The sequence below is a fragment of the Pezoporus wallicus genome, unplaced genomic scaffold, assembly GCF_028554395.1.
Source record: "Pezoporus wallicus isolate ANWC-B61680 ecotype Strahan unplaced genomic scaffold, APGP_CSIRO_Pwel_v1 contig_7910, whole genome shotgun sequence".
In the NCBI taxonomy this organism is placed as follows: Eukaryota; Metazoa; Chordata; class Aves; order Psittaciformes; family Psittacidae; genus Pezoporus; species Pezoporus wallicus.
In genome coordinates, this window is record NW_026641702.1 from 685,352 (window position 1) to 713,016 (window position 27,665).

Consider the following 27,665-nt stretch of genomic DNA (forward strand, 5'->3'; position numbering starts at 1 on the left):
ACTGTCCATGTCAGTGACGAAGATGTTAAACAAGACTGGTCCCAACGCCGATCCCTGAGGGACACCTCTTGTTACTGGTCTCCAGCTGGACATTGAGCCATTGGCCACAACTCTTTGCGTGCGGCCATCCAGCCAGTTCTTTTTCCACCAAGTGGTCCATCCATCAAATTGTCTCTCCAATTTAGAGACAAGGATGTGTATTTCTGAGGTCCCTTCCAAGCCAAACCATTCTATAATTCTGATTCTGTAATACACAGACAAAACAAGGTAAATAATGTTATTTACAGGATTGTAGTCCTAATGGTGCAGTTTAAATAGTAATTATAAACAGATTTTTAAGAAAGAAACACATTTAATTTGGTTTATAATTTCTTTCTCCTACTATATATGAGTATTCTTCCCATGAAGACGTTTTTCCTCCAAGCCTCCTTTGCACATCACGTTTTCTCAGTAATTGCTGAAAAATGTTCTCCAGTATATCCCACGTTTCAGAATCGAGCAGAGGATTTGCCTAATCTCCCCTTGCAAGCTGCAGTCCTTTGAGTTCACCCATTGCCAGCTACAACAGCAGGAAGCATAAGCTCCATTACATTGTAACTTCTGCATGTTTTTTTTCCTATTAGACCTACTTATCTCAAGTAAGCTAACCAAGTAAAAGACATATTCTAGAAGAAGATAACACATTTCCAATTGGGAATTACTGGGTTTGGATATGGAAATAATACAAATCTGCATCTGATCCAGCAGTAAACATAAGGAAGCGGACTGTTTTCAATTATAGTAAGTAAAGTAGTTGCTAGTTTTAAACAAGGAAGTGATGATTATAGAAAATTTGAAGATTAGTTGCCTACCATTTTTGCAGTGTGGGGTAAAAACTAATCATGCATCACACAATTCTGCACTAGGCCTTTAGCTGAGAGGAAATAACTGAAATCAGTTCAGACAGAAGCTGTTAAAAACACTTGAGTACTTGATTCACTAAAGAATGGCTGGGATACCGGAGAGCAATTTTAGATTTATAGTAACAAATTAAATGGCTGGACTCAATCTTAAATACGACCCATCCTTTTTCCCCTCAAACTTTAGCCAAATGATACACCCAAAATGAAGTGGCCTGTAAAAAATGAGTAAAGAGTGAAGGATTGACTTGTTGCTCAATCTCCTCACTATTTAATGTTTCAACTAATAACCCATCATTTAGTCATGTTTCAGTATGCCCCACACTCATGGGCATACTGAAAATTTACAAAAAGCTGATTTTTGTAAAGAAACATCTTGAGAGCCAAAATAGTTACAATCCTAAAGATACAAGCAGAGAGAAACACTCCCAGGACATTTAAATTTTTTTTTCTCTACTACTTTGTATATAGTTAATGGTTTCATCATTATAAATTACAGGGGAGCAGAACAAGACTTTTCTGTCTGTAAACGTGATGGCATGTAATCTGTATTACAGTGCTGTTTCTTCTGTAGCTACAACATAAAAAATTAACAATACCTGTTACTGTAGTTACTGAGAGTATAGCAATGAGGCCACAGCACTCTCCACTATAGACGTATGCTATTTTGCATCATGTGTATTGGATTAAGCATACAATTTATGTTACTGTTTAAAGAAAGTACATCTCTCATCCACCAAATGCAGGGCTGAAACACATGATGTATCAGATATCCAAATCCCCAAGAAGAACATGCAGCTATGCTGTATACAGATCATACGGCTTCACTCCTGCTTTAATTGTTATACTCCTTTGCAGAATGATGCACTGAGTGGATTGTGCACTGAGTGGATTGTGGATGGCAACTTCAGAACTTTAGTCATCTAGTCCAACACACATTACTTTAGAATAATACAAGGTAGTGATAAAAAAGTATCTTTCTCTTGTTCACGTGTCTCCAGTACCGTGTAGAAAACAGGCATCAAAGTGTTTCCTTTAGATTATTATTTATAGTTTATCTCTGAACAGGTTTGGTGGGGTTTAAAATGCATTGGCTGTATATGAATTCAAAAACAGCAGTCTATGACTATTGTTCAGTATGAATTCCTTCTTGTTGCAACCTTAGGAAGTCAGCTTCACGTTGGAATTAGAGGTTATTTAAGGTCACAGTAATAAAATATCTTTAAATATACACAGTTACTTTACACAGTATTTCATTAAAGATTTTAAGCTGCTTGCTGTGAAACTCCGGAAACACTTCAACTTTTTGTTTGTATCATCACATAGCACTACACCTGCGTGTTTGCCTGGCAAGTTAGAAGTACATCTGTGACTCCACTTCTAAAATTGATTAGCTACTCATGACCAGTTCTTCCTGCATTACAGCCAATACAAAATGTAATTTTTGAAAGGAGAGTTGTATTCTGTAATAAAGGAATCTATCCATTTAGAAAGGATACATCATTTTTTTATATATATATACACATACACTCGTACCTTTACCCCCTTTTTAGAGATTTTATTCTGCCAGTTGTGAGGAAACCCATCCTAACTGTAGCCATCCAAAAGCCTGCTCTCTAATCTGACCTAGTCATTCAGGCTTCATCTTAAATCTATAGAGATAGGCACCTTCAAAGAACAAGAGATTTAGATAGTGGGATGAGTATCTTAGCAAGGAATGAATAGCCTGCAGAACTGCCTCCTTCCCTCCCCATCTCAATTTATCTATAGTGATAAATATAGCTTAGGTGACTGATTGAGACTACACACATAACTTCCTAGATTACTAAACTTGAATAAGATGGAACCCACCCTAAATGTTTGACCTCTGAGACTGTTTCTGGCTATAAATGGGAATACCTGTTATGTAAAGTAATACCACATGAAAAGAAAAAGTGTTAATTAAAAATAAATACTTATTTTCCTGTGATACTTACAAAGCCTGAAAACATTTTCCTATGCTCTAGAAAAGCATCTTAACAAGTTAATGAAAAACTGAAGAAAATTTGGATGTGACGAAGTAGGAAAGCTCATTTTCCTCCTTTTGTCTATGTATAAAAAGGAAGTAGGAGATATTCAGACCTGGTAGTTTTAAAAACTTTAGAAACATGTACATTTGAAAATCTTGCTAGAAGATACTTGAAAGACAAAAGTGGAACTGGAACTTCATAAGGAGTGCGCCTGAAATCTCATTAGTCTCCTACCTGTATCTTTAGGAATCTCTGCTTGTCCTAAGCAAAGCATTGTGCATGATAGAGTAAGAGGCCTGCCAATTTATCAAGTGCAGTTAATTTCCCTTTTCAAAACATATTCTGATAATTTTCCTCTGTGTACCCATAAGTTTCGAGTAATTTAAAAAAACACTAAAATGATAGTTTATACATTTCAATCAAATTTCAATTTCTGCCTGAACACAAGCTCAGCACAAATCTCAGTAACCCATACCCTAATAAACATAATAAACAGTAACCCTTCATCTTTTGATGCAAGTTGAATAAATCTCAAGCTACAGTGGCTTCAATTTGGAAAGTTAAATAGGATTGCTCTAGATTTTTTTAAGAACCAAGAGTGTAAAAAGTATTTGCATAACGTGTTTTAATACTTACACCAACAAATAAGCACAAACCCTTTCCTTTAGAAAAAGGCCAGCAAAATTAAAACACTTCTCACGAAAGCAGCGTATTTGGAAGCAAGCAAAAAAGCAAATTACTTGAATCAGATACTTGAATCTGGCTTTATCTCTTTCTATAGCCACATTCTCTTACCTTATCTTCTTCCGCATTCCCCAAATCATGGCTGCTTTCACACAGCCTCGCTTATCTAAGACAGGCAACTAACTTACAGATATCACTGGCTCCTTTGGTCAAGCAAGATAATTTCTGCAAAGCTGGACCAGTCATTTTGTTTGGAAATGCATGGTCAATGGGGGGAAAACTTCTACGTTACTGAAAATAACCATTTTGCTGATCACAGTAAACAAAATATTTGTAGCTACAAGTTGGAATCAGAAGATTTTATAATGACTGCTCTGACCCTTGACTGCTGAGTTATTTCCAAAAAGATCATTCGGTGAGGGAGGAGGTGTTACTTAATTTACCATACTGCAGGGAAACTTTTAAGTCTTATGCTTTGTAAGTATTGGTTAATTTTATTTTTCTTCCCTCATTTCTATGGGAAAATAGAGATGGGAAGGGATAAAGCAAGTGGTTTGTTTTTTTACCAAGGGAAGCAAAACCGGGAGTAAGAACAGGCTTGCAAATATGTAGTCTGCCTTTTCTGAAGATGTTTCCTCTTCCACAGTATCCAGTCTGTCTGGTTGCTACATTGGCTGAACCTGCTTCTGCCAAAAGCAATTCAGGGTTGACAAACTTTTATACTGGAGGCCATTATTCCAACAGAGGTATTGCATGGAGGAGTGCCTTCATTCCCAATAGCAACTGTCTACACCATATTCTCCCACTTTTCATTTTGTCTGTTCCTGCTGTTGCAATGTAATAGTGGGTTAATATTTATAGTATTTTAGGTTTTATTATCAATCACTGAGAACAGGGGAAGTCAGCTGTAAAGTATACCTGCAAAGAAATAACAGACCATCATTTAAGGATGATGGCAAAAAATCTAATCTGGTTAATGAGAAAGACTAGTTTTAAAAGAACAAGTGTGACAAAAGATGTACAATTCTGTTGTTAGAGTTTTAGGAGTTAGATTTTGTTAAAATTAGAATAACTACAAATAGTAAGAGGACAAGTAAATTTCACTGCTGTTTTGTTCACTGAAGTTCAGTATAAATTTGATTAATTCCCTCTTTTTCTTTTTTAAGATACGTAACTACAAGCCTATTATAGCCCCTTTCATTTCAGGTCAGCCTCGTAGCAGGGTTAATACTACTGTCCTGAGTAGACCTTGGAGTTCTCTATTGGGTCTGAAGTATCATAGTCTCACCTATCTCCAGAGTTGTGTGCACGAGGTAGAATTGCAGTTTACAGGAAACCTAGTATAACAGTGTCACTGTCAGTGAGCAGCACTCCCAGCAGTACTTGCAAAATAATTTCAAACTGACAAAGTATTATCTTGTGATGCAAGTAGATTTTTCCTATAGGACCAATTTATTAAAAGCAGCAGAAGCTTTGACCTGTTGCAAAGCTGATACTGGAGCATGCAAACACACTGACGTGTATATACGAGGACATGCAATGAAACCTTGGGCATGTATGTATTATTTTAAGGTCATTCACACATTTATCTGTTATAGGATCTTACATCAATAAGTTACATTTAACATATGAGCTTGTATTTGGGATTAATATGCTATTACCACTTACCCTGAAAGTTTGAAACAGAATCTAAGCTTCTCTCAATAATTTGCCAAGTTACTTTATTCTTTTTTTTCACTCCTAGCTGAGATCTGCCAGTGTTCTACAAATAAAGTAACAAAGACTGGAAACCAGCCACTTACAGAAAGAGTTGAAGCACTGGGTATGTCCATGTATTCCGTAGATACAGATTTAAGACTTACAGCAATATGAAATTTGTCTACATTGCATGTGGTGCAGTACTAACATATGGTGATGTTTTGACTTAAGAGTTGAGCTTCACTTCTCCCAAGCTGTTAATTTTCATCTTGGTGGTGTAGCTCTACAGAATGAGACACCAGAAACCGAGGGGACTAAACCTCACTTTTAATCACAAGACCGAATCTCATGGGAGCCCGACATCAGGGTCTGGCCAGATACACCTTCCCTCCTGCTGCAGTAGTGGGGGCTGTCCACTGGACAGGTTTCACACGGAACGCACAGGTGAAGGGACGGTAAAACGAGGGTGACGCTACGCGTGACCTTATTCTCGCTAGAGGACAGCGAGGCATCGAGGTGCGTTTAGATGGACCACGATCAGCTGTGGGAAGAGGGCTGGGCATCTCCTGCGGCCCACCTGCTTCCCGACAGAGGCTGACTGCGCTGCGTTCTTCCAGCCTGCTCCCCCGCGCGCCTGGCGGGTCGTGCCGCCCTCCTCCGTCCCCCAGCGCGCAGCGACGGAGCCGGGCCGAACCGCTCCCTCGCTACCACATTCCCCGCATTCCAGGGGCAGAAAACGACGAGGGCCGCGGCCCCCGGGCAGCCCTCCCAGAAAGAGGCGGTGCCCACCGGCAGCCTGGCCCCGGGGCAGTGGTGAGGGAGACCGGGCCTGAAGCGGTGCCGCAGCGATAACCCACGGGAACCTGCCAGCTCCCACCGAGTCTCCACAGAAGAGCTCTCTTTACAGAGCACCGGTCACGTGCAGCAAGGAGGCGCGCACCCGCGCCACGACGGCCGTGCGCGCGCCTCCCGCCGTCCCGCCCCCGGCTCTTCCCGCCTCGGCCAATGGTGCCGCGGCGACGGTTAACCCCTGGTGGGGCGGCGCGGGCGGAGCAGAGCAGGAAGCGCCGAGGGAAGGAGGCAGGAGGCCGCCGCGCCGAGAGGAGGAGGAAGGGGGTTGGGAACCTGGCCGTCGGCGCCGCCGCCGCCTCTTCCTTCCGCCCGCCCGCTGTGGCGAGTGAGGCGCACGGGAGGCACCTGTCACAGCCGCCAGGGCGAGCGCGGCGTCCTCCACAGTGAGAGTAGGCGCAGGAAAGGCCCGGCACAGCACGGTGGCAGCCTCGGTGAGGTTGGCTGGAGGACAGCTGCGGAGATGATGCCGGTGAGTGGGAAGGGTTTGAATTCGCGACGTTGCCTTCCCGGCCTGGCGCCGCTCTGCCGGGCGATGGGACGGCTTGCGTTTTCCTGTGGGGCTGGCGGAGGCGGATGGAGTGCGCGGCCCCACCGTCATCCTGCCTGTGCTCCGGCCAGCACGGGCAGAGGGCTACGGTGCAGCGGCGCCGCCGTCAGGTTCCCCGCCGGGGGTGGGGCCGCCGGTCCCTGGCTTCCTGGGGGACACGACTCGCTCCCGCTGCTCCCCTCAGAGAGGGGCTGCCGCTCCTCTCCGCCAGCCGAGGCACTCTCGGCGTCGCACCGGCTGTGACAGGTCTAGGGCCGCGTTCCCCCGGGCTCTGCCCTTGCGCCTACCCGAGAGGGCTCCTAGCCGCCCTCGGCGCCGTCTTGGCCCGCGGCAGTTTCGGCGAGGGGTGCGGGCCGTTGGGGGAGCCGGCTGTTAGCCTCCGAGGCCCGAGTGAGGCGCGGGTGGGTTTTCTGTGTTTGTATGAGTGGGTGTGCGGGGGGGAGCATGTTTGTTTGGTTTGGGTTTTTCCTTACAAGCACTGATTCTTCGTCGCCCGGGTGTGGGGAAGGGTTAACCGGTCCCGGCGCAGGCGGCCCGGGCCCTTAGGCCGGCTGTCAGGCGAGTGCAGGCGGCAGCTTTATGCCAGCCTCGGCACCTTTGAAGGGAAGGCGGTCTCCCTCCTCGGTGTCTGCCGTCTCTTTTGTGAAACCGTCGCTTGTTTACCGGAGATAAGCCCTTTCATTTTCCCGCAAACAACCTTGGCTGTCTTCTGTGACAGAATCTCTCCGTTTCCCTCCCATCTCCTTCCCTTCCCCTTTCGCTATGGGCTGGTGCAGTGGTCGGAAGAGAGTTGTTCTTGATGACTGTTCGTTTTATGACAGGATCCTCTGAGGCTGAGTAATAAACAATTACATTCCTTTTCCTAATTTCTTTCAAACTCTAGTCTCAAACGTGGGTTTATGAGTTACTCCATATAAAGGAGTATCTCCCAGATTTTCTCTAATTCAAATAGAAATGAGCTTTTTATTTACAGCTCCTCTGCAGCGTTTGCAACCAAAGCACTGCAGCAGAATGCTTCTCAGTGAGAATATTAAACACGACTTTTACGAAATTTTATCACTCTAACTTGGTTTCGTGACTGAGAGGAGGAAATAAATAGCTTAAACTAGATGCAAAATTTCAGATTGAAGAGTACAGGTAGTGTTTAAAAAAAAACAGGTATTATGACAAGCTTTTTAATATGATGTGCTCTTTAACTTCCAACTGCTAGGTACCAAAATATTCTGTTGACACTGTAGAGGAATTTCAGTGCACTAGGCATACTAGAAACAAGCAACAAAGTTCATTGAATTACAGGCTTGTTCCATAAACATATGGATGTTAGCTTGTAAAAACAAAACCAAGGTGACTGTCAGCTTTTGCAGCTTCCATCGTAACTCGGCTTTAGATTCATAAAATTCTCATTGAAAAAACTAGCATGTCAGTGATACGCTAGGTCAGAACAAATGTATTCAGTTCCCATTACTAACCCACGTGTGGGTTTCAGGCTGATGTCATAACTTCTGTAGTGCAGTGATTGACTCTTTAGAGAAAGACTTCCTTTACCGTTTTCTTTCTGCCACTGTGTCTTGTTACCTTCGTGGTTATTTAAATATAGCAGTTGTTTGTGCTTACAAAATTCAGACTTTATTATGTTTTTGAAACACACTTCAAAGCATTTTTAGTACTGACAGTTGCATTTTAATAAAAACGAATTACCTTGATATGGTGGTAGTAATGCAGATTAGAACTTATTGGGTCTGAATCATGAAATAATAAATATTTTACTTCTCTGAAGAGCTTTCAGATGCTGTTCTGGACAACTGATCATAAGGTAGTCAGGAATATGTGTATTTAAATGGACACCGTGACAGTGCTTTTAGTTTTCCAGGTTCTCAGCTATTTTATTCCTGAACTGCAAGGATGAAAAAAACCAACCACATTTACTGGAATACAATAGCAAAGTGATGTGAACGTATGGTTGTAGAACTGGACCAAATGTTTTGGTTATCTTTACTTGAGATTTTGAATTCTGAAGATGGAAACGGTAGAGATTTCACTTGTTAGGTGATGGAATTCCTTGAATTCACATTCCTAGAAACTTTTTTCCTCCCTGGTCCTTTTTTATTTTTTATTTTTTAATACACTTAATATAAGCAAATAATAGAAAGAGGAGAGACTTCAGTATTACTAGACTTGAACAGTTGTAACAAGTGGGTACTGCTGCAGTCTTGTGTCAACAAATTAAAATGAAATGCTGTCAAACGTTTTAGTTCCTTATTACTTACATTTATCAGATTTGAAGTAATTGAGGACAGTTTCTGATTTTTATTTTATATTAATTCTGTACAACAGTTTTAAATAATGAAGTCTTACCTAAAGCATGGAAGATGGAATTATCTGTTTCCTCTTTCCGTATGTTTTGTCAGACTTTTGTTCCCATCCCTTGCAGGAGCAGAGTTACTTCTGAGAGGTTCTTATCATTTATGATTTCTTTTGCGACCAGGATACCTCCCGCTCTGTTCCTTGGTGGATTTTTCATATTGGTTCATGTTGCTTACTCTACTTTGGTTTTGAAAAAAAAGAAAAATAACTGTTTTCTTGGTCTTGAACACAGTTGGGCTTCAAGAAGCAATAATGATGTGGACTGCACTGTTCTCACTTACTGTTTTTTAGCTTTGCTGACAAGGCACATCTGTCATAAACTCGTTCATTGCCTTCAGGACATAAGGCATGTGTGAGTAGCATATGATGTTACACTGAATATCACCTCTGTGAAGGAACTTACTGAAAGAGTTGCTCTAAGTATGCTTTGAGTGCAGCGATTTTATTTCCCCCCCCCCGGAAAAAAAAGGTTAGTATTTATTGCTGCCATAGAATAAAACATGCAAACCCAGAGCTATGTGATTTCCTTTCAAACAGGAAATCTTCTGGGTTAAAATAGCCACAGTTGTATTTTGTTTGCAAAAATAGCTCCTCTTTCAGCCATATAATCTATAACCTGTTTGGAAAAGCTTAATCATCTCCTCCTCCATTCCCCCCATCCCACTCCCCCGTTTTTCTGTTTTTCTTCTGCCCCAGTAGGATCTTTTTGGTGGGACTTCAGATTTTGTTTATGAAAAGTATTGGATTTTTTTTTTCACCTTAATACAATTAATGCCTTTTCTTGGATGGCAGTTCCAAAATTGCCTCTGCTGACAAATAGGAAAAGTCACTTACTGGAAGCACTGTTTTCCTACTTTAGAAAAGATGCCATGGAAGAAAGAACTGCTACAGCTGAGAAGCATATAACACTTCCTATTACATACCTAAATTTGGGGTATCATTCTTTTACAGCATGTGAGGTAACATGCCATGCTAAAAGGCATAGAAGTATGTAGAGTCCAGTCTACCCCATCAATGAAGTGATGAGAGGTGATGGTGGATGCTGTGTAAGAACATGTGGTGGACTGCATCTCTTAGGAGGAGTAGTTAGTATTGCATATTCCTCTAGCACCTATTGCTGTAGAGCTTTTCTGGTTTTGCCTTTAACTTACTTGGAGAAACATGTATAGGTAAGGTTGCAGCCAGCCTTCATGTTTTTGAAAGCATGTAGGAGGAGCCTTATGGGATAGTGTGCAGGGCTTAGAGTCAAAGACTTGTTGGACATATCTGGTTTTACATGTATGGTCAGGCAGTTGTGTTATTTTAATAGAAGTGAGAATGAAAAGCTCAGAGAGTGTTTAGTGTATTTTTTGTCTAGTTAATTTTGTGTGACACTGCAGCTCATCTCCGAAGATGACCATAACTGATGCGTATTTTATATTAGAGTAGACAATTATAAGTGGATCTTGATTATTACATTATGCAATAGTATCTTAATTGCTACATAGGTTCCTGACTTATGAAGACAGATAACATGATTGATAAAATACAAAGCAAAGATGGGTATCAGGTAGTTATTTTTTAATTAAGCTATCTTCCAGATGAATTAAGAAAATAGTGGGTTTTGTTTTCTTTTGTTTTTTTTTGTTGTTGTTTTTTGGATGTTGGGGTTTTTTGGTTTTGTTGGTTTTGTTTTTAAATGAGTACATACTTTTCATGTATTCAGTCCAAAACCTTTTCCAAAAAGTCCAAAGTGGAATTGCTTATTCCTAATTAAAACCCAAAATATTTTCAAATCAGCATACACTGTTCTCTTCCCTACAATATGTTGTAAAAGTCTAAAGGAAAATGTGTCACTTTAATATTAGGAATTCTTGGTGATGTTGAGATAAAATATACTGCAATTAATTCAGAGCTCTACAGTTATCAGATAACATTCTTGTTTGTTGAATAAATGTGAACTGATTGTGGAGAATGATTTGCAAGTTTATCAGCCATTATTAAAGGAGTTATTTATTGCAACAAAGCTTAAAGGCCATTTTGTGGTTTTTTGGATCCCATTGCTTTTTTTTTTTTAGGATGAAAGAATATGGGCTATTGTATGGTAAAAATAAGTTCATAATCATCTCCATGTCAACAAAAAGTACTACTTGCAGGCTATTCTGATAATAGAATATTTATTTAATAGATACCTGTGGATTGTTATGAAATATATGAGAAAATTTTGAAGGACAGAATACTATTAGTTTCTCTTCGTCTATTAACATAGATGAGATTGTTGCTTATTGCAGACTTTAGTGAGAAGAGGTATTTATTTGACAGCAAAATTCCATTCTGCCAGATTCAGTTATGTTAATCTGACAAATCCAAGTTTGATGTGAAGTATATTATTAAAAAAAACCATGTCGCTGATTATTTATATTAAGATTACATACAGCTGTGGAAAAGCCCCCACTATGTTAACAGTTGTCCATACATAGAACAAACAAAATTCCTTTTTTTTAAAGAATTCACTGTCTAGTGTTTGGTACTAAAATCAAAACTCGCGTTTATTTTTAAACAGCCTTTTTTTTTTTTTTTTCTCCCTATAATCTGGAGGCATCTTCAAAAAAGAAAAAATTGAGAATGGAGGTTTAAAGAGGCAAACAAATTATTGCTTAATTGGGGGAGGTGAAGGGAAGTTGTCTTGCTCCCTTTCCATCATGACTCACTGCTGGAATTTACAAGTCTTACGTGTTTGTCTAAATTAAAAGCTTATTATTAATGTACATTAATTACTAGCACAGGATAGCTCAAAATACTTCAACGCTAAGTGAACATGCTAGCCTGGGATCTAATTCTTGGGCTTGTGTTACACCACTGGAAAGTGGGATTATTTTTTTTTTTTCCTTAAATTGGAGAATTATATTGGGTGATTTCAAATATCTTTAAAATCTTAGAATCATACAATCATAGAATAGTTAGGGTTGGAAAAAACCTTAAAATCATCAAGTTCCAACTCCCCTGCCATGGGCAGGGACACCTTTACATATGAACAGATTTTCCATCTGTCTTGAATCCTGTGTCTCATTGATTTTTAAATTATAGTCTTTAAATTAAATAAATATAAAATATTAATTTTAACACTTCAGTACATTTTCCCAGTAATTTGGAAATCTGTCATTAGAATCAATTAAACTTGGAAGTGTGTAATAATCTCTGATGTATTAGACAATATATCCAGGGAATGTGCTCAATGTTTCAAGCTTCTAAAAGCATTTTTTTAAGATTGACAATAACAGAATTATATTGTACAATAATAGACACCATCCTTCAGAAGCAGATGTATGTGTCGGAGGCAACAATGCTACTGGGAGGACAGAGCCTGCATTTTATGATAACTCAAAGGATAAACAAAAATATAATCTGCTTAATGGAAGGAAAGAATTGTTTTGAATGTCAATTTTCAGCCACTTGACCTAGGTTTTGGGTCACTGTTTTCTTAAATCTTGTTTAGAAGCAAGTACGTGTGATCTTGCTTGTGTGGGGAAAGTGGGTTTATCATTGTGGTGCAGTAGAATGTTGGAGGAACTGAATTCCTTTCAAGACTGAGGTTTCACAATAGGGATGAGCTGGGTTAACCATTTCCTGAGGCTGGTGGAAGAGGGTGTTTCCTCTTCTTTACTGCTTATTCCCACCATTTACTTTGAATGGATCGCACTGCTTGTCTCAGTACACTGAACCAGGTCACTAAAAATGTAAAAACTAGTTGTATCCAAAGAACGCTGATGATATATATGTACACACATACACATACCTACATATTTTGCCAGGCTGGTGCATTATATCAGCTTACAGTGTGACTATTCTTTTGTCTGTGCCTATTCTTTTGTCTGTGTTGGGACAGGAGGGAGTGGATCTCTTGACTGAGATTGGTAATGAAGAAGGGGGTAGGAAAGTGGAATCCCACCCTTTCAGTATTTTTATTTATTCGCTTTAATTTATTGTGGAGCTGTACCTCAGGTGACATATTTTGAATTTTGTTTTCTGTCTGTTTAGCAGGTGAGTAGAAGAGTGTGATGAAACTAAAGATTTCTGCAGTTCAGTAACATTGTTGCTTCAAGGATAAGCTATGATTTCGCCAGTTTTCACATCTTTATTGGGTATCCAGTAACACTTCAGATTTTCCCTGAAACAGGAGCAAGTAAGGGATATTGGGTTTTTTGGTAAAATGTGTGGTCTGTGTGGAAATCTTGAGGAACAAATATAAAGTTGGGACCAAAAAAAAAGAAAAAGCAATAAAACTTAATTGGCAGTTGCTAGTCTGTATTATTTTTCCTCCCCACACTTAGCAATATTGCATTCCTTCTGATTTATGCCCATTATTACCTTATCCTCTAAGATTCATGGTATAATTTAGCCTACTTCATTAGTGAAAGTACAATTAAGGCTTTTTTTATTTTTTTTAGTTTTAATCTCATCGCTTTTCTTAGCAGCAGAATTCTATTTATGTGTGAGGAAATCGTAGCTATAAAACTGTTTTATTTAAGGAATTTCAACTTCAGCGGGTAGCAATTTATTCTAAACTTGCATACGTCACGCACACTGTATTTAATGTACATATCCTTATGTGTACTTTAGGTTCGACTAAAGGATTTTAACTGTCACATGACTAAGCTAATGTTTATAAATTGAGACTGTGTGAAACTGAGTTTTCAGTTTTGTGTAGGTGAAATTGATACAACTGCAGGGGCTGCTGTAGGCCTGCCTCCCTGCTGCCCTCTCTTCGGTATTAGCTCTGTTAGATACCTGATTCTGTACTGAGCTGTTTCAGTTTGTGAACTCAGCAGGAAGTTGTTTGCCTTTTGGTTTTTTTTGTTTTTTTTTCTCTCTGTCCCCAGGATACTTTTCTGCCAACTAAGCACACTGAAACCAACTCGGTGCAGGGTCAGATAAGCACTGAAACCAGCACAAGAAGGCACAGAAAAGTGTAGATTGCAGGAAGGATGTAAACAGTTTTATTAGCTTAGGCTGTTTGGATTTATTTTTTTTATTTTTTTTTTTTTAGCCTGAAATGACTCCATGGTGAATATGGTGAGGTATATCTGGATGATTTTGGAATGTAATCCGTGTCCCAAGGGGCAAAGAAGAGTAACTTCCCTGCTCTCTGAAGCTAAAACAAGAAAACAGTGTCATGCCCAGCATCTCTGCCAGGCTGACCTCCAAAAATCATAAATCCCATGGGCTGACTTCATGCGCAGAAGCACAGTGGATTGACTGGCATCTGAATTAATTCTGTGGTTTACTTTCCCAAGAGCCAGTTTTTGATACCTGGAGACCAGCAAACCTTGCTCCTCTAAAAACCAGAACATATCTGTCCACACCTACTAAGTTGAATAGCTGAGACTTGTTGAGAGTTACAGCCTTAGATGAACAAAGCAGTAGGCAGGGCCATGTTATTAATGTTTGGAGAAAAGTATTGCCTGTGCTGCTCTCTGATGTTTAAAGGGAAAGAAAGAGGGTGGTTTGAGACTAGCAAAGTTTGCCATAGCCATTAAGTACGGGCTTATCACACAATACCATGTTGGAAGGGACCTCAATGATCATCTGGTCCAACTTTTCTTGACAAAGTGTGACCTAAATGTCCCAGCACCCTGTCAAGTCTTGAAAGTGCCCAACACTGGGGAATCTACCGCTTCCTGGGAAGATGATTCCAATGCCTGATTGTTCTCATTGTGAAAAATTTTCCCCTTGTGTCCAATGGGAATCTTCCTGGGAGTACTTTGTGCCCATTACCCCTGGGGTCTTTTCCATGTGACCCCTTGTAAAAGAAGAGTCTCTATCTTCTTTATAGCCACCCTTTAAATACTGAAACATGGTGATAAGGTTTCTCAAGCCTTCTTTTCTCAAGGCTGAATAAGCTTAGCTCCTTCAGCCTTTCATCACGTGGCTTCCCAGTCCTTTGGTCATCTCTGTGGCCCTTCTCTGGACACTCTCCAGCCTGTCCACATCTTTTTTGTACAGCAGGGACCAAAACTGAACCCAGTATTCCAGGTGTGGCCTCACAACTGCTGAATAGAGCAGGATAATGACTTCTTTACCTTTGCTGGTGATGTCTTGATGATGCAACCGAGCATTCTGTTGACTTTCTCCACAACAGCAAAATGCTGTTCACTCACACTGTGATCCACCATGACCCCAAGGTCCCTTTCCACAGAGCTGCTCCCCAGCCTGTGCTTACCTGCGTATAATTTTTTTTTGTCAAATAAGATGGCTTAAGTCTTAGTTTAGAATAGGAGATACAATTTAAGTGGAGGAGATATAGTCTGAATGCATGTTTGCATCAGAAAATCTTTAGACAAATTGCATTCGGAAATAGAATTAGATAATTTGTGATTCACGATTGAACAGCATTTGTTGGCATTCTTACTCATTATGAAGGTACTATACTTTCAATGTAGTTCAGCCTCTTTTCTCCTGCCTCTTCCCCCACACTTACTACTTCTTTTAAAAACAAGCAAACAAACCAAGTTTCAGATATCTGACTATCTTGTAAAATATTAACCAGTGTGTTGGTCAAAACCTGACCTGAATCTATCCCAACCAGCCAAAGAGTTTTCAAACTACTTCAATTAAAAACATTGTCTTAATATCTGGAATAAATGTTACTAATGTATCAGTCACTTCCTTTGACAAGATACAGAACAAGGAAAGGATATTTGTACATTGTTATGGTATAATTGATGTCTGTAAAATGGTTGGCAGCCTCTTAGCATTTTGTAGAGGGGAGAATATGGTAGCCAGAGCATATACCATGTGATGATGTGGGCAGTATCAGAAAGCAGTACATCTAGTAAGTTATTACTTGCCTGAAACTTAAGTTACTTACTGGCAGCTTAGCTAACTTGTTATTTGGGCATCTGTGAAAGTATTAGCATCTATGAACTGACAGCTATTTCTTACAAATTCTGTAAGATAATTTTTATAATACATGTGTATGCCAGGTGCTTAGCTTTGTCAAATATATACTTAGAAATAGTCAGACAGGGTTCTTAATGTCAAAGTTGCTGTTGAGATACATTGTAAGAGAAGTACTTAGATTTTCATACTGTGTATTTAAAACCAGCAAGTTCTTGGAACTGAAATTTTGGATGATTCTGCAGACTAAAGAATGGGTTAATTACTGTTCAGGCTCCAAACAGTTGGACTGTACATACACTTTGGGAGGTTATTGAATTCTTGTAAGTGTCTCATAAAAATAAACTATGAAACTCATCTCTGTGCAGCTTCTTCCCTGCATGCAGCTCTGAATGTCTCAGCATGCCTGATGCTTAATTTCCTTATGTACTGCTTTATTGTCCCAAGTTACCTGAATTTGAGCTTGAAGTTTGAGTGATGTACTTCTAATAGTGGGGGAAAAAAAATAATCTGTAGTGGTTGACCTCCTTTGCACTTCTCTAAGTCGTGTCAGGATCCATGCCATTATTTTAAAACCAGATCACACGGACTGTTTTCTGTTCTAGCCCATGTCACTTGGAAACCTTTTCAGTCCTTTTTCTGAATAGCTTCTTGGTGTACAGTGCAGTGCAATGTGTTTACCGTTTTGTTGTCAGTTATCATCACTTCAGCAAGAGCTTGTTGGATACGGGAATATGCTATAAAAATCCAAGCTTTACATTGAAACAAATCAGTTTCAAATCTGTTGCTTGCAACCCCACCCCACCCCACCTGGGGCCAAATTTCTGAGCACAGCGCTGTAATTTTACTTTATGTTTATTTTTTCTTTTTTCCTGATGGTAGAGCAGTAGTGTTTGTTTTTTTAGCACTGATGGGAGGTGAAGTGGTGAAGGAAGTTTAAATCAGTTTAAATGCTAAATTATAAACTGCTGTTTACCCCAGTGTGTTAGGTTTTTTTTTTTTTTGGAGTACAACTCAAATACTTACTGTGGAATAATTTATGTATCAACTGCTGTGCTTCCTCATTTTTAGATAAACATAAAGAACTTCTGAATTTGATTCATGTGTACCAACCTTTGGACTACTTTGATATCATTTTTATACCTTTTTATAGTGGATTTTTTTTTTGTGCTTAAGGTAGAAAATCATAGTCTAAAAAAAAGAAACTAAAGCACTTTAAGGGACATAAGACACTAAGAAGATTTACTACACAGTGTTTCTAATACAGCATTTTTGCATTTCTGGGTGTGTTACAACATTCACCCGAAGAGATCTTTATGATTTGAGTGTTCAGTGCATTACTGGATTACCCCTATGTACTGCTGTTGCCCTTTCCTAGTCATCTGAAGCTACCAAGTATTGCTCAGTTCTTTCTCTCAGTTCTGAAGAAGCCTTGGTGTAAAATTATGAGGAAGCTTGATAAGGAGTGTGCATGTACTTGCCTATATGTTTTTCAATAGCAGAAAAAAACTTTTGGTCAGCTTTTTCTTATGATCTCTCAAATGATACAGGAATTTTTCAAGCACTGGCATCTCAATAACCTCTTTTCTTCCAGTACTCGGGAATGAGAGTGTTCCAATTGTGTCTGAGTTTCTTTATAAACCTTTTGCCTTCCTTTCATTCATCATCCTTGTTTTGTTAAGTACTGCAGTTTTCTAGTGAGAAAAGATGTCTCAAAATATATGAAAGAATGCAAAAATGTGAGTATTGTCACATAGCTATGTATATTTTTATATATTGGTGTTGGTAGTCATGCTGGAAAAGAGTAAGATATGCAGGGGTTCTGGGGGTGCTACTGTGTTTCTGTCATTTGGAGAGGCACGAATCCTCCTCTGGAAAAGAGCATGCTGAGCACAATTTCTTTTCTGAATGTTATATAAATGAATGTATTTGACATGTTTAAATCCAGTTCTTTTTCACTTTTGTTTTCTTTATCTTTTGATTGGAAACAGGAAACACACTCACCATGAATTATGTTCTGCATAGGTTACTGAGCATAGTACAGTTAGAGTGCAATAGAGCATCACCTGCTTTTACGTGAAACATTTTTAAGAACTATGTATACTTAGCTGTCAGTTTACCAAAGTGGAAGTGATAAGTACACTTAGGCTTTACAGTCTCATTAAGTAATATTAATTCACTTGTTAAAAATTAGATTATTTTTTTTCTTTAGTTTTGGCTGGGGTCAGGTGTTGGGTGGGGTTGGTTTGTTTCTTTTTGGTTTTGTTTCTTTTTGGTTTTGTTTGTTTTTTTTTTTTGGGGGGGGGTTGTTTGGTTTATTGGTGGTGGTTGTTTGGTTTGCTTGTGGTTTTTTTTTTTTTTTTTTTTTTGTTTTTTTTTTTTTTTTACTTTTCCCAGCATGATCCATGATTTTCTGATTGAAAAGCACTGAAAGAGAATGTATAAAAAGCAAACAAGCTGTTTTTGTGGGGTTTGTTAATTTTCATCTGGAAGTAGTCTTAAAGTGTCTGTATAAATTAATTGTCTGCAAATATGGGTAAAGATTAGCTCGGCCTCTGTGCAGTTGTACACAGTAGGTAAGCATGTTCAAAATAAATGGTACATTTGCATATCAAGGATTTACAATATAGTTTATGTAGCAAGGGAAAGAACTGAAAATTAGTGAGAGGGTAAGATAAGGTGGTAAAGTAGAACAATACCTATTAAAACAAGCCTTAATTTAAAGTTAGTGATACTCTACACAGTGTTGTTTTTTTATTCTACCTCTTCCTTTTCTGTATACTTGTCTGTTACTTCTCAGTATTCTTAGTTGCTCACATCCACCAATTTTAACCTATAACTTTATGTTATGTAATTTCTCATTTTGTGTAATTATTTGATGTAAACTTGTGTTATTTTAGATAATTATGCTTCCAGTTTTCTTTGTATTCTTTCTTCTACATCATTCCATGTGATTTTTCAGAGGTCATGAGTGTCTTCATGTTAAAATGTTTTAGTGGGATCACAGACTGCAGTTATTTTCCTACTGAGTGATTTAGATAATCTGCATATATATATAGGTTTGTTGAGCTTGTCACACAGGGCAAATCCTCTGGGATCTTATGTGGTTCATACATTCAAAGTAGGATTGTAACTTCTGTCTGCGTACCTCACCTTCATTTAGAATATTTGAAACCTCCACATTTTTGGGGAGGAAAACACTCTTATTTCTTTAATTGAGGGTTTTGAGGCTGATAATATATTAAGCAACCACAGGCTGTAGTGTCCTTATCTCTCTATATATACTCTAGATTCAGATTTACCTACCTAAAAGTAACAGTTAAATCAGTCAGACAAATAGCTGCACTTCATCAGATACACAATATGGAGACAATGCATCTATGTATAAGAGAGAAAGCAAGGGGCTATACTGTGCATGTATTGCTTTTACTATTTATCTGATTTAACAAACTACTTGCAGATGTTTTTAGTTATTCCGGAAGGGAGGATAATGGGGTGAAAGGGAAGTTCAATGACACATGTGTTTATGTTTATGTGCCTGTTCTCTTGGAAGAACCCTGTTACTCAATAGGGATGGCAAGCTTCAGTTTTGGACACTCCATGTATTTCTGGTCTGCATGTGTATGTCATGCCTTTCTGTTGCAGTAAGGTTTTGTGAGTTTGGGGAGTTTTTAGAAGAATTCAGCCAGTAGCCATAGTTAGAAAAGTGGTACAATATTGTCAATATAGACCCAGCTTTTCCTCTGAAATATTTAATCATGTGATACAGTTTGTTTTTCTGGCAGATAAAGATGCAGTCTGGTTTTAGATTTTCCCATCCTTCCAAAAACAAAACAACCCTTCCCTTTTAAGAAGGGTTCCTTATCTATTTAAAAGGTTCTCAGTTACTCACAGGTTAACTTTTTAAAGTTGCAGCATTTTATAAGTCTGAAATGATTCAACCAATTATATTCTGAATAAACCTCTCACTATGATACATGTTTGCTGGGGAAGGAAGGAATACTGATTGGGATTAGAGTGTTTTTGTTACCGACAAAATGATTTAAGGAAGGACATTACTATTTCTGGGTAGTGAAGCAGGCTAAATATGGTGGCATACTAGCTTTTTCTTCTTTGCTGCCCTTTGCAGGGAAGGATAATGTAACAGTTCAGTGGATGATAATGAAGCTGAGAACCCCTTATTTTTCCTTTCCTGCAACTAACGTCTGAAGGGCTACACAGAAAACGTACATCATAGCTGTGTTCTAAGAGAGCTGGGTTGTTCAGGTGTGTTGTTCTTTCATAGTGTGGTTTGGATTATGCTTTGTTTTGTTTTTCTTTGGTTTCTTTCTATTTTTTTACCCCCTTGTGTCAGTTGCCGACTCTTTATCTCAGTTTTCTCTATTAAGGGAATGGAGAATATGCTTTGCTCCTGCAATTGTAGAGCAAAAGCTAAATGCACTCTTGGTGCCATCTCTCTGTCTGTTCCCCACTCTGGATCCTGTATAATGTTGACAGGAACGATGACAAACATTCTCTGTCCCTTGACATGAAGAGGCAATCAAAAACACAGTTTACCATTTTATATTCTCTGCTGCTTGAATTATGTCCAGCAAGAAGGCAGACTTAGCCAAGCACAAAGTAGTGCTTGAACTATAGTATTTTTAGGCATAAATACATGGTAGATTTGTTGTTGTGGTTTGTTTTGTTTTTAAACTGATGGTCATTTTAAAACATTTTCCTGATCTAAGAAAATGTCATGGAAATGTCTTCTGATACTTGTTATGATTATTTGCTCTTGGAACATCTCGTATCGTTGTCCCCTTAACAGGAAAATCACTTCTGTCTCTTTTGAGATGGGCAGAGCCTTATATGTAAATTTAAGATGAATACTTACTGTTTGTCATTATTATAATAGCAAACAAAGATTACTGTTGCACAGAACTCCCCTACTGCAACCTTGCCTAATTAGGTGAAACTTGATCTAGCCTATCTTGTTCCTGTCACAACTGTGGCCTGTCTTGTTTCTTTAGAACTGCTTATCACTGCTCGTCATTACTGCTTGAATTCATATGCCAGAGACCAAAAATACTCTGTTTAAGTAGTTTTTCACTGTAGTTGTGCACAGAAACTGTTCTTAGTTTTTAGCTCTACACACTTTTTTATATTTGTTGCTGTTTACAAGTGTCCACATGAAGAATATTTTGAGGATGGTTCTTCAGAATATTATAAAAACCTCAAAAGAGAAATCTTGGCTGCCACAAAAGACTGGACTTAACTCTAAAAAATGGAAAAAGGACAGAATTAAAAAAAAAAAGGTGGGATTGCATCACTTTTTCTGTCTTTGCTGTAAAATGAAGCGGTTTAGATTATTTATTTTTTTTAACTGAACAGTGTATCCTTAATAATGGGTTAGAGCGTGTTTATGTGCAATTTTACTTGAAGATGATAGATTATTGTCTTAATGGTTTCTTCTATATATGAAATGCCTCAAATCTTTACTTTTACCTTGCATATGTTGATTTTATTTTTTTTATTATGATTTGTGGGTTTTGATTCAGTGAGATCTGAGAGTAGAACAGAACAGCTTTTAATTTTTAAATCTGCCATTTAAAAACTAAAGGTACGCCCTGGAAAGTTATTTTCTGTTATGTGCAGTTTCCACTGTGATGGAAGGAAAACCCTACAGACTGCCTGTTGAATCCCAAAGGATGTATTCACTTTTCACTTTTTATATTTTTGCCAAGCCAGCTAACATGACATCTAAGATTGAATGGTTGGTATTCCCAGAAAGCAATACACTAAACAATCAGGATTTTGTTAATACTTTCCGCTCTGTGGGAGAAAGCTGTGGCAGTCCCTTCTTGTTTTGCTCTGTTGAAAATAAAAGGAAAGAGTAGTGCTGATTCCAGTTGCAATTTCACATATGGGTGTGTGTCTGTAGATCTTATAAAAGTTGCTTCTTGTTTGTAAAATTAAAAAGTGATGTTCAGTGCTGCAAATCACCTTTATTAATTGGCAAAAAGCACAATGTCTTTAGTAAAAATACTGTGACGGTTATTTGGCTTTGTTTTGGGGTTTAACTTTTTGGGGTTTTTGGTTGTTTTTTTTTTGGTGTTATGTTGAAAAGCTGTAAATGAAAAGACACAAATGTCTGTCTCTGTATCCTATAATTTTTTAATGATATTATTTTTAATGCAGTAGGTAGCTCAGGCTTTTCTGGAATTCAGTGGATTTTTGGATGACTTTGCTGTAGCTGTTGACAAGGTCAAACACATCAGCACCTCCCTTTTCTCAGCCTTGGCCAAAATATTTTCAATAATTTGAGAACACTCAGTTCTGTGATATGTATTCTGTGGGATGCTTCTGTTTGTGGATTTTGAAGATTTAAGTTGTCTTTCAGGAAAATTAACCCAAACCCTCATGGTTAACCCTGCTCTTCAGCTTTGCCTTGTGTTGTCAGAATGAGCTTTATTTCAAAGTAAATTGTAGTATTGCTAATGCAAATATGCAAAAACCCTGAATAGATTTTCACCTTGTATCACCCTCCTTTTTTTTTCTTTTTTTTTTTTTTTTCCCCCGTCTGGAAAGCTGAGATTCTTATGTAATAAAATGATTTCTGAAGCTGAGTCATCTTGGATTAATTTAGTTTTTAACTTATTCCCAGTTCACCTGAGTATACTGCAAATTTTACAGTTGTGGTATTGTTCAGCAACGTCTTCTGTAGCGATTTGGAAACTTTAATAGTATTTTTTTAACATGCGATTTTTGTCAGCTGATTAAATGGGGAGTTAATATTTTAGAACTGTTGTTTCAAGCTTGTCATGTATTTGTACAGTGCTGGCTGCTTTGGCAGATATGAAAGATTGAAACCTCTGAACACTGGCACCGAGTTATGTTTGTGAAACTGTGCATTGGGAAGCAGTTGTAGTGCCACAGTGATTCCTCTTTCCTCTTCCCTAGGGGCTGTGGGGCCACTCTTGGCGCTGTGCTAGGTGGCCCCACTTAAGCTTTCCAAACCATTTGGTTTGGAGGACCTTGGGTTGGAGATGTGAGGAATAGTGGAAACATGGGCATCATGTTTATATATTATCAAAATAGAGCTGTCAGAAATAATGGACAAATGGACTTCAGGAAAGATGACTGCACCAATGTAGCTGTTGTTTTGATCTGGAGTCTTGCTGTCCCCTGAATGTCTGACTTTTCCTGCATATTATGAGTGTTCCATGCCTTTGCACATGCAGTGTCTGCTGCATTTTTCTAAAGAATTTGGCAAGAATCCGTTGTTCAAGGAATTCTTATAATAGGCCTAAACAACTACTAAAATGCATAGTTATAGCAAGGATATCTGCTATTTCTTAACTAGATTATCAAATGCTTTTACTTTTTTAATAAGCAGCACAGCATTGTTGTTGCCTGCTTTTTACTGTATCTTTCAACGTACTTTAGATAAATCTCATTGAAATTAGGCAGGCAGCACTAGAAAAGGTTTGTCATCCTAAGAGTCACAGGTAAAAATATTCTAAAAGGTAAAAAAGAGCATCTTTAATGAAGCCAGTAAATGTCAGAAAAATGCTAGGACTTCCTGCCTGGTGGGAAGACCAGTCTTCTGTTCTTGGCTGATAGATAGCAGAGACTCATTTGCCATCTATTATTAGAGAATGCTAATCAGCAGGGTAAGAATACATACTTATATGTACTGAGTTGTCATGAACCTTGTAAGGGGTTTATGAAATTCAGCATCGACTGGTCAGTCTTTCATAAGAGTTTCCAACTTCCACCTTTTAATCAACAGTTGTGTATATGATAAAGGAGAGTGTACAGTCCACAGTCTTTTAAACAGTGGAACAAAACAAAATTTCAAAGCCTTGCTCTGGAAAGATTAAATATCTCTCCATTTATAATGTATGTTACCTAACTGAGAAATGTGCTCAGCAAGAGCTTGTCAATGTACCTGGAATTATCCCCATTTTTAAAAGACTTTTATGTGGTAACTCGTGTCTTGACAGTCCTTTGGTAGAATCATTTGCATCAAGGAGAACAACAAGATCTCTTGCTGTTTCTGCAGATGTAGCAATTTAGGAATCAAGCCAACAGATAATATGATTCAGGGATGTTGAACTCATTCTGTAGCAAGTGCCAAATTACATTTTCCACTAGAAAACATCACAAGAGGCACGTTTTACAGATTTTTCTAACTTAAGGCTGTGTTGCTTTAGCTAATGCCATTAAATACTGCACTTGGACAGATTTCCGTTTAAATTGATAGTTTTGTTTGTAGTGCAACCTCTTTTGTTCTTTTAACTTTTCCCTTTTCAGCTATCCCCCTTTTCCCTTCTGCAGCCAAAAGTTTACTGCCCATCTTTTAAATTAATTTATCCAAATCTCAGCTTCTGCTTACTTTTAACAGAACCATCTGAATCTAAAAGAAGGCATTCTGATGTTGTGACAAACAACAAATGGCTTCTATAAAGACAACGTCTGGAAAGCTGGCAGTGGTTTAGTACCATGGATTGACTGTGACTTCTGATCATAACAAAGCAGAGTCTAAAATCTGATCTAGGATTATAATGTCTAAATGATCATGTCACTCTTCTGTTGTAGGCAGATGCTAGAAATGTAGCATTTGTTAGGTCAGTTGTTTTTATAGCCCTATTCATGTTTTGCTCCTCACAGCTTGTAGAATACCCATTCCAGTCTGTGGGTTGCTTGTATTGTTTACACAAGTGAACTTGTAGTTGCTATTGTTTTCATTAGGTATTGTTTTCCTAGAGCTCTGGATGTCTTTCAATTAACTACTACAGTACCTTTCATTTAATAATCTGTGGATCTGTCTTGTTTAGTTGAATATATTAAATGTTATGGTAGCTGCTGTTTCCTTCCTCTAGCAAAAAAGTTGGCTTATTTCTCTGCTGTACAAAAAGCTCTGCTACTGAAAGAGGCTTCAAATTCTCCATTTACAATTGATGCTGTAGCTTTTTGTCTTTCAGTAACAAAAAGCAAGAAAGCATCATAAATATCCCTTCAGCAAATGAATATCGAGGAGGTGTAGGATTTTGATATAGTCTGAATTCTGTTGAACACCTGCTGTCACATATGAAAGCTCACTTACTGGGGATGTGCAGATGCAACAGTCCTGAAAGTCCTGAGAGAAAATGTCTGTGGTTTTTATTAGTTCTTTGTATACAAAGAACATTGTATACATGTAGGCCTTATAAAAATGTAGGGAAATGCTGTTTAAGGATTCCTTTTAATGCTGTGCTTTTATATTTTTATAATAGGAGTTAAATATTAAAAAAAAAGGAAAGTTATTCCTGTGCTCTAGCAAGAGAAGTAATTTTATACCCCTCCAATAAATGTTGGTACCACTATTGTCTGACAAGACTATTGTGTTATTTTTCTCTTGACTGTGCTTCCTGTACTCAGATTGTCTTGTGCAGAGCCTGATGAGGGTGATCTCGAGGTGAATTTTATATTTTTTCAGTGATTGCAAACAAGCAATTAATGCAACTTGTGTACAAGCTTATGCAAAAATACTTCTGTGAGGTAAGTATAGTTTAAGGACATTTAAGCAACATTAAATTTTCAGATTTGATCAAAATTGCAAATGTTATCTAAGACTAATATTAGGTTGTTTGTATTTTAGAGTAACCTTATAAATTCTTAAGTTAATAAACAGTGAAAATTACAGATTTAATGCTTATTGGTAGCCCATAGCTGAATGCTACACAGTTTTAGTGTCTGAGACTTGTTCCCAATTTTGTGAATTCGTTTGCAGGCCATAGGGAGGCAGTTGGCTTCAGATTTGAAGGTGTACTAGGAAACATGCTATTAGTTTCACAAGTCTGCATTTTGGCAGAAAACTTCACTCATTTTTGTGTTCTCTGCAAACTCAAGTCTGTGGTTGCACAGCCTTTTTGAATTTTACTAGTAGTCAACAAACATCACTATGCTCTAAATTTTGGCCTGAACTCAAAGTTTGTACAGTTTGGATGTGAGGAAATGCATTCAGACACATGGAAATTAAGCACAGTTATTTCTTACCCCATATGAAGGGAAAATATATTAAATGAGAGAAATCTGATGAAAAGCTGAGTAGTCGATAATAAATTGCTCTATGTCTTGATGCTGTTATTTGAAAGAAGACTCTTAAACACATTGCAAGAAATTACTCAACAGATCTGTTTTTAAGAATAACAGCTTCATCTGAAGGTAAATAATTATTGGAACAAAGCATGATGGTGAATAACTTGTTTATTTGAATTTAAATATTTATTTTTAATATAGGAATGTGAAATGGTTTAATATTATTACTGTTTTTCTGGGGTTTATACATAACATCAGAGATTTATTTGGGTCTTATTTGTTCTGAAATCTCAACAGTATATAAAGAAATACTGATGACTTGAGTCAAGAATTATCTTTACATTGCTTTAATTAAAACAGTTTTGTGGTTATAATTCCATAGTCTGGTTACTTTTTAAAATATAATTGCTTAAAGCCTCACCTAATTAACTATATAATCTTAAGAAAGGACGGTGTTCATACTGCAAATAAAGTTATAATTCTGCTTTAGTGATAGAAATATGCAACTAGAATTTCTACAGCTGTAGCTGATGCAAGATTTATGTAATGGTAGGAATTCCAGTCAAGGAAAGTTGTATGAGGTAATGGATAATATGTAGCTTTTTCTCTGGCCATTCTACATGATGCAGAGTTGGGCATATTAGTATGTCTTGTTACCAAACAGTTGATTTTTCACTACTTCACATTTTGCCTGCATCTCATTTTGCAATTTTACTAGTAACTGAAAATCAGTCTTAACTGAAGTGTGTATTTGTTTGATGGGACTTCGACATTTTATTAAGGTACGGTTTTGGGCATCTTGGTTACCCCTCTATTGTAGTAGCATTTTAAATACAGCAAGTTTTTGGGACTCTCGGGTTGTCAAAATCGAGGATGAAAGTTACTAAAACTTCCTGAGAGATGTTAAGGTCTCTACTCTGCAAGAGAGATTTACTTTGAAGATACCTTTTCTTTGCTCGCTGTTCTCGTCTTGGAGTTGTAGGCACCACTAAGTTCTCTGAAATGTCAAAGCAGAAGATTGAATGGATGTTTTGGAACTCTTTATTAAGGAGAAATGCATGGTGAGAAGATAATGCCTTCCAATTCCTGTGAAACAGAAGGAATGAAGTTGGCATTTCTGTCAGAAATGTGTTTTGTACTTTAAGTTCACTGTGTGCCATCCTTTAATAGCAAACATTTAATGTATTTGAAAAGTCTTATCACTGCTGGAAGAGGCCTTTTTATCATTTCTTATTGTAAAATATCTGAACACATTCTTTACACAATGAAATTTCTAGGTTGGTTGAAGGAAAAAAACAACCCACAACCAAAAAAATTAAATGGAAAATCTAAGAGGACTAAACAGCAGTGTGTGAATTTAGCTGTGTTAAACACTCAGTATATTCTTAACTCATATGCTTGATAATTCTTGAATTGGCAAAAGTTATTAACACAAGAAGATCTATTATGCACTGTATCTTTAGTATCAGGTAGGCATTCCTGTATCTAGATTTGGGTAACAAGAGCAATGGATAGCACAAAGGGAAAAATTAATGGTTTTAATTTTCTCAGGAGATGGTTGGTTTTTTTTTTTCCCTTTTTGTTCACAACTTGAATGATCTTCTAATCTTTCATAGATGTGATTTTTCTAAATTATTGTTGTGGACATGAAACAGGTTACATGAAGGAAAA

At 38.0% G+C, this 27,665-nt stretch overlaps 1 protein-coding gene across 5 annotated transcripts in view; it reads left to right on the forward strand.

The window, feature by feature from the left end:
* Window positions 1–27,665, forward strand: part of PPP1R13B (protein phosphatase 1 regulatory subunit 13B) — an 87,092-nt gene that overhangs the window by 7,150 nt on the left and 52,277 nt on the right. Inside the window, exon 2 of one of the 5 annotated variants that reach the window (XM_057425008.1) lies at window positions 5,337–5,414. Coding sequence is in view for 3 of the 5 variants with exons in the window: in XM_057425006.1 (XP_057280989.1) it covers window positions 21,101–21,226 (126 nt within the window). In the remaining 2 variants the exon portion in view is untranslated. Of the gene's footprint in view, window positions 1–5,336; window positions 5,415–6,518; window positions 6,612–6,916; window positions 6,936–20,982; window positions 21,227–27,665 lie in introns of those variants that run through there. The other 4 variants (XM_057425007.1, XM_057425009.1, XM_057425006.1 and 1 more) reach the window with 4 other exon arrangements.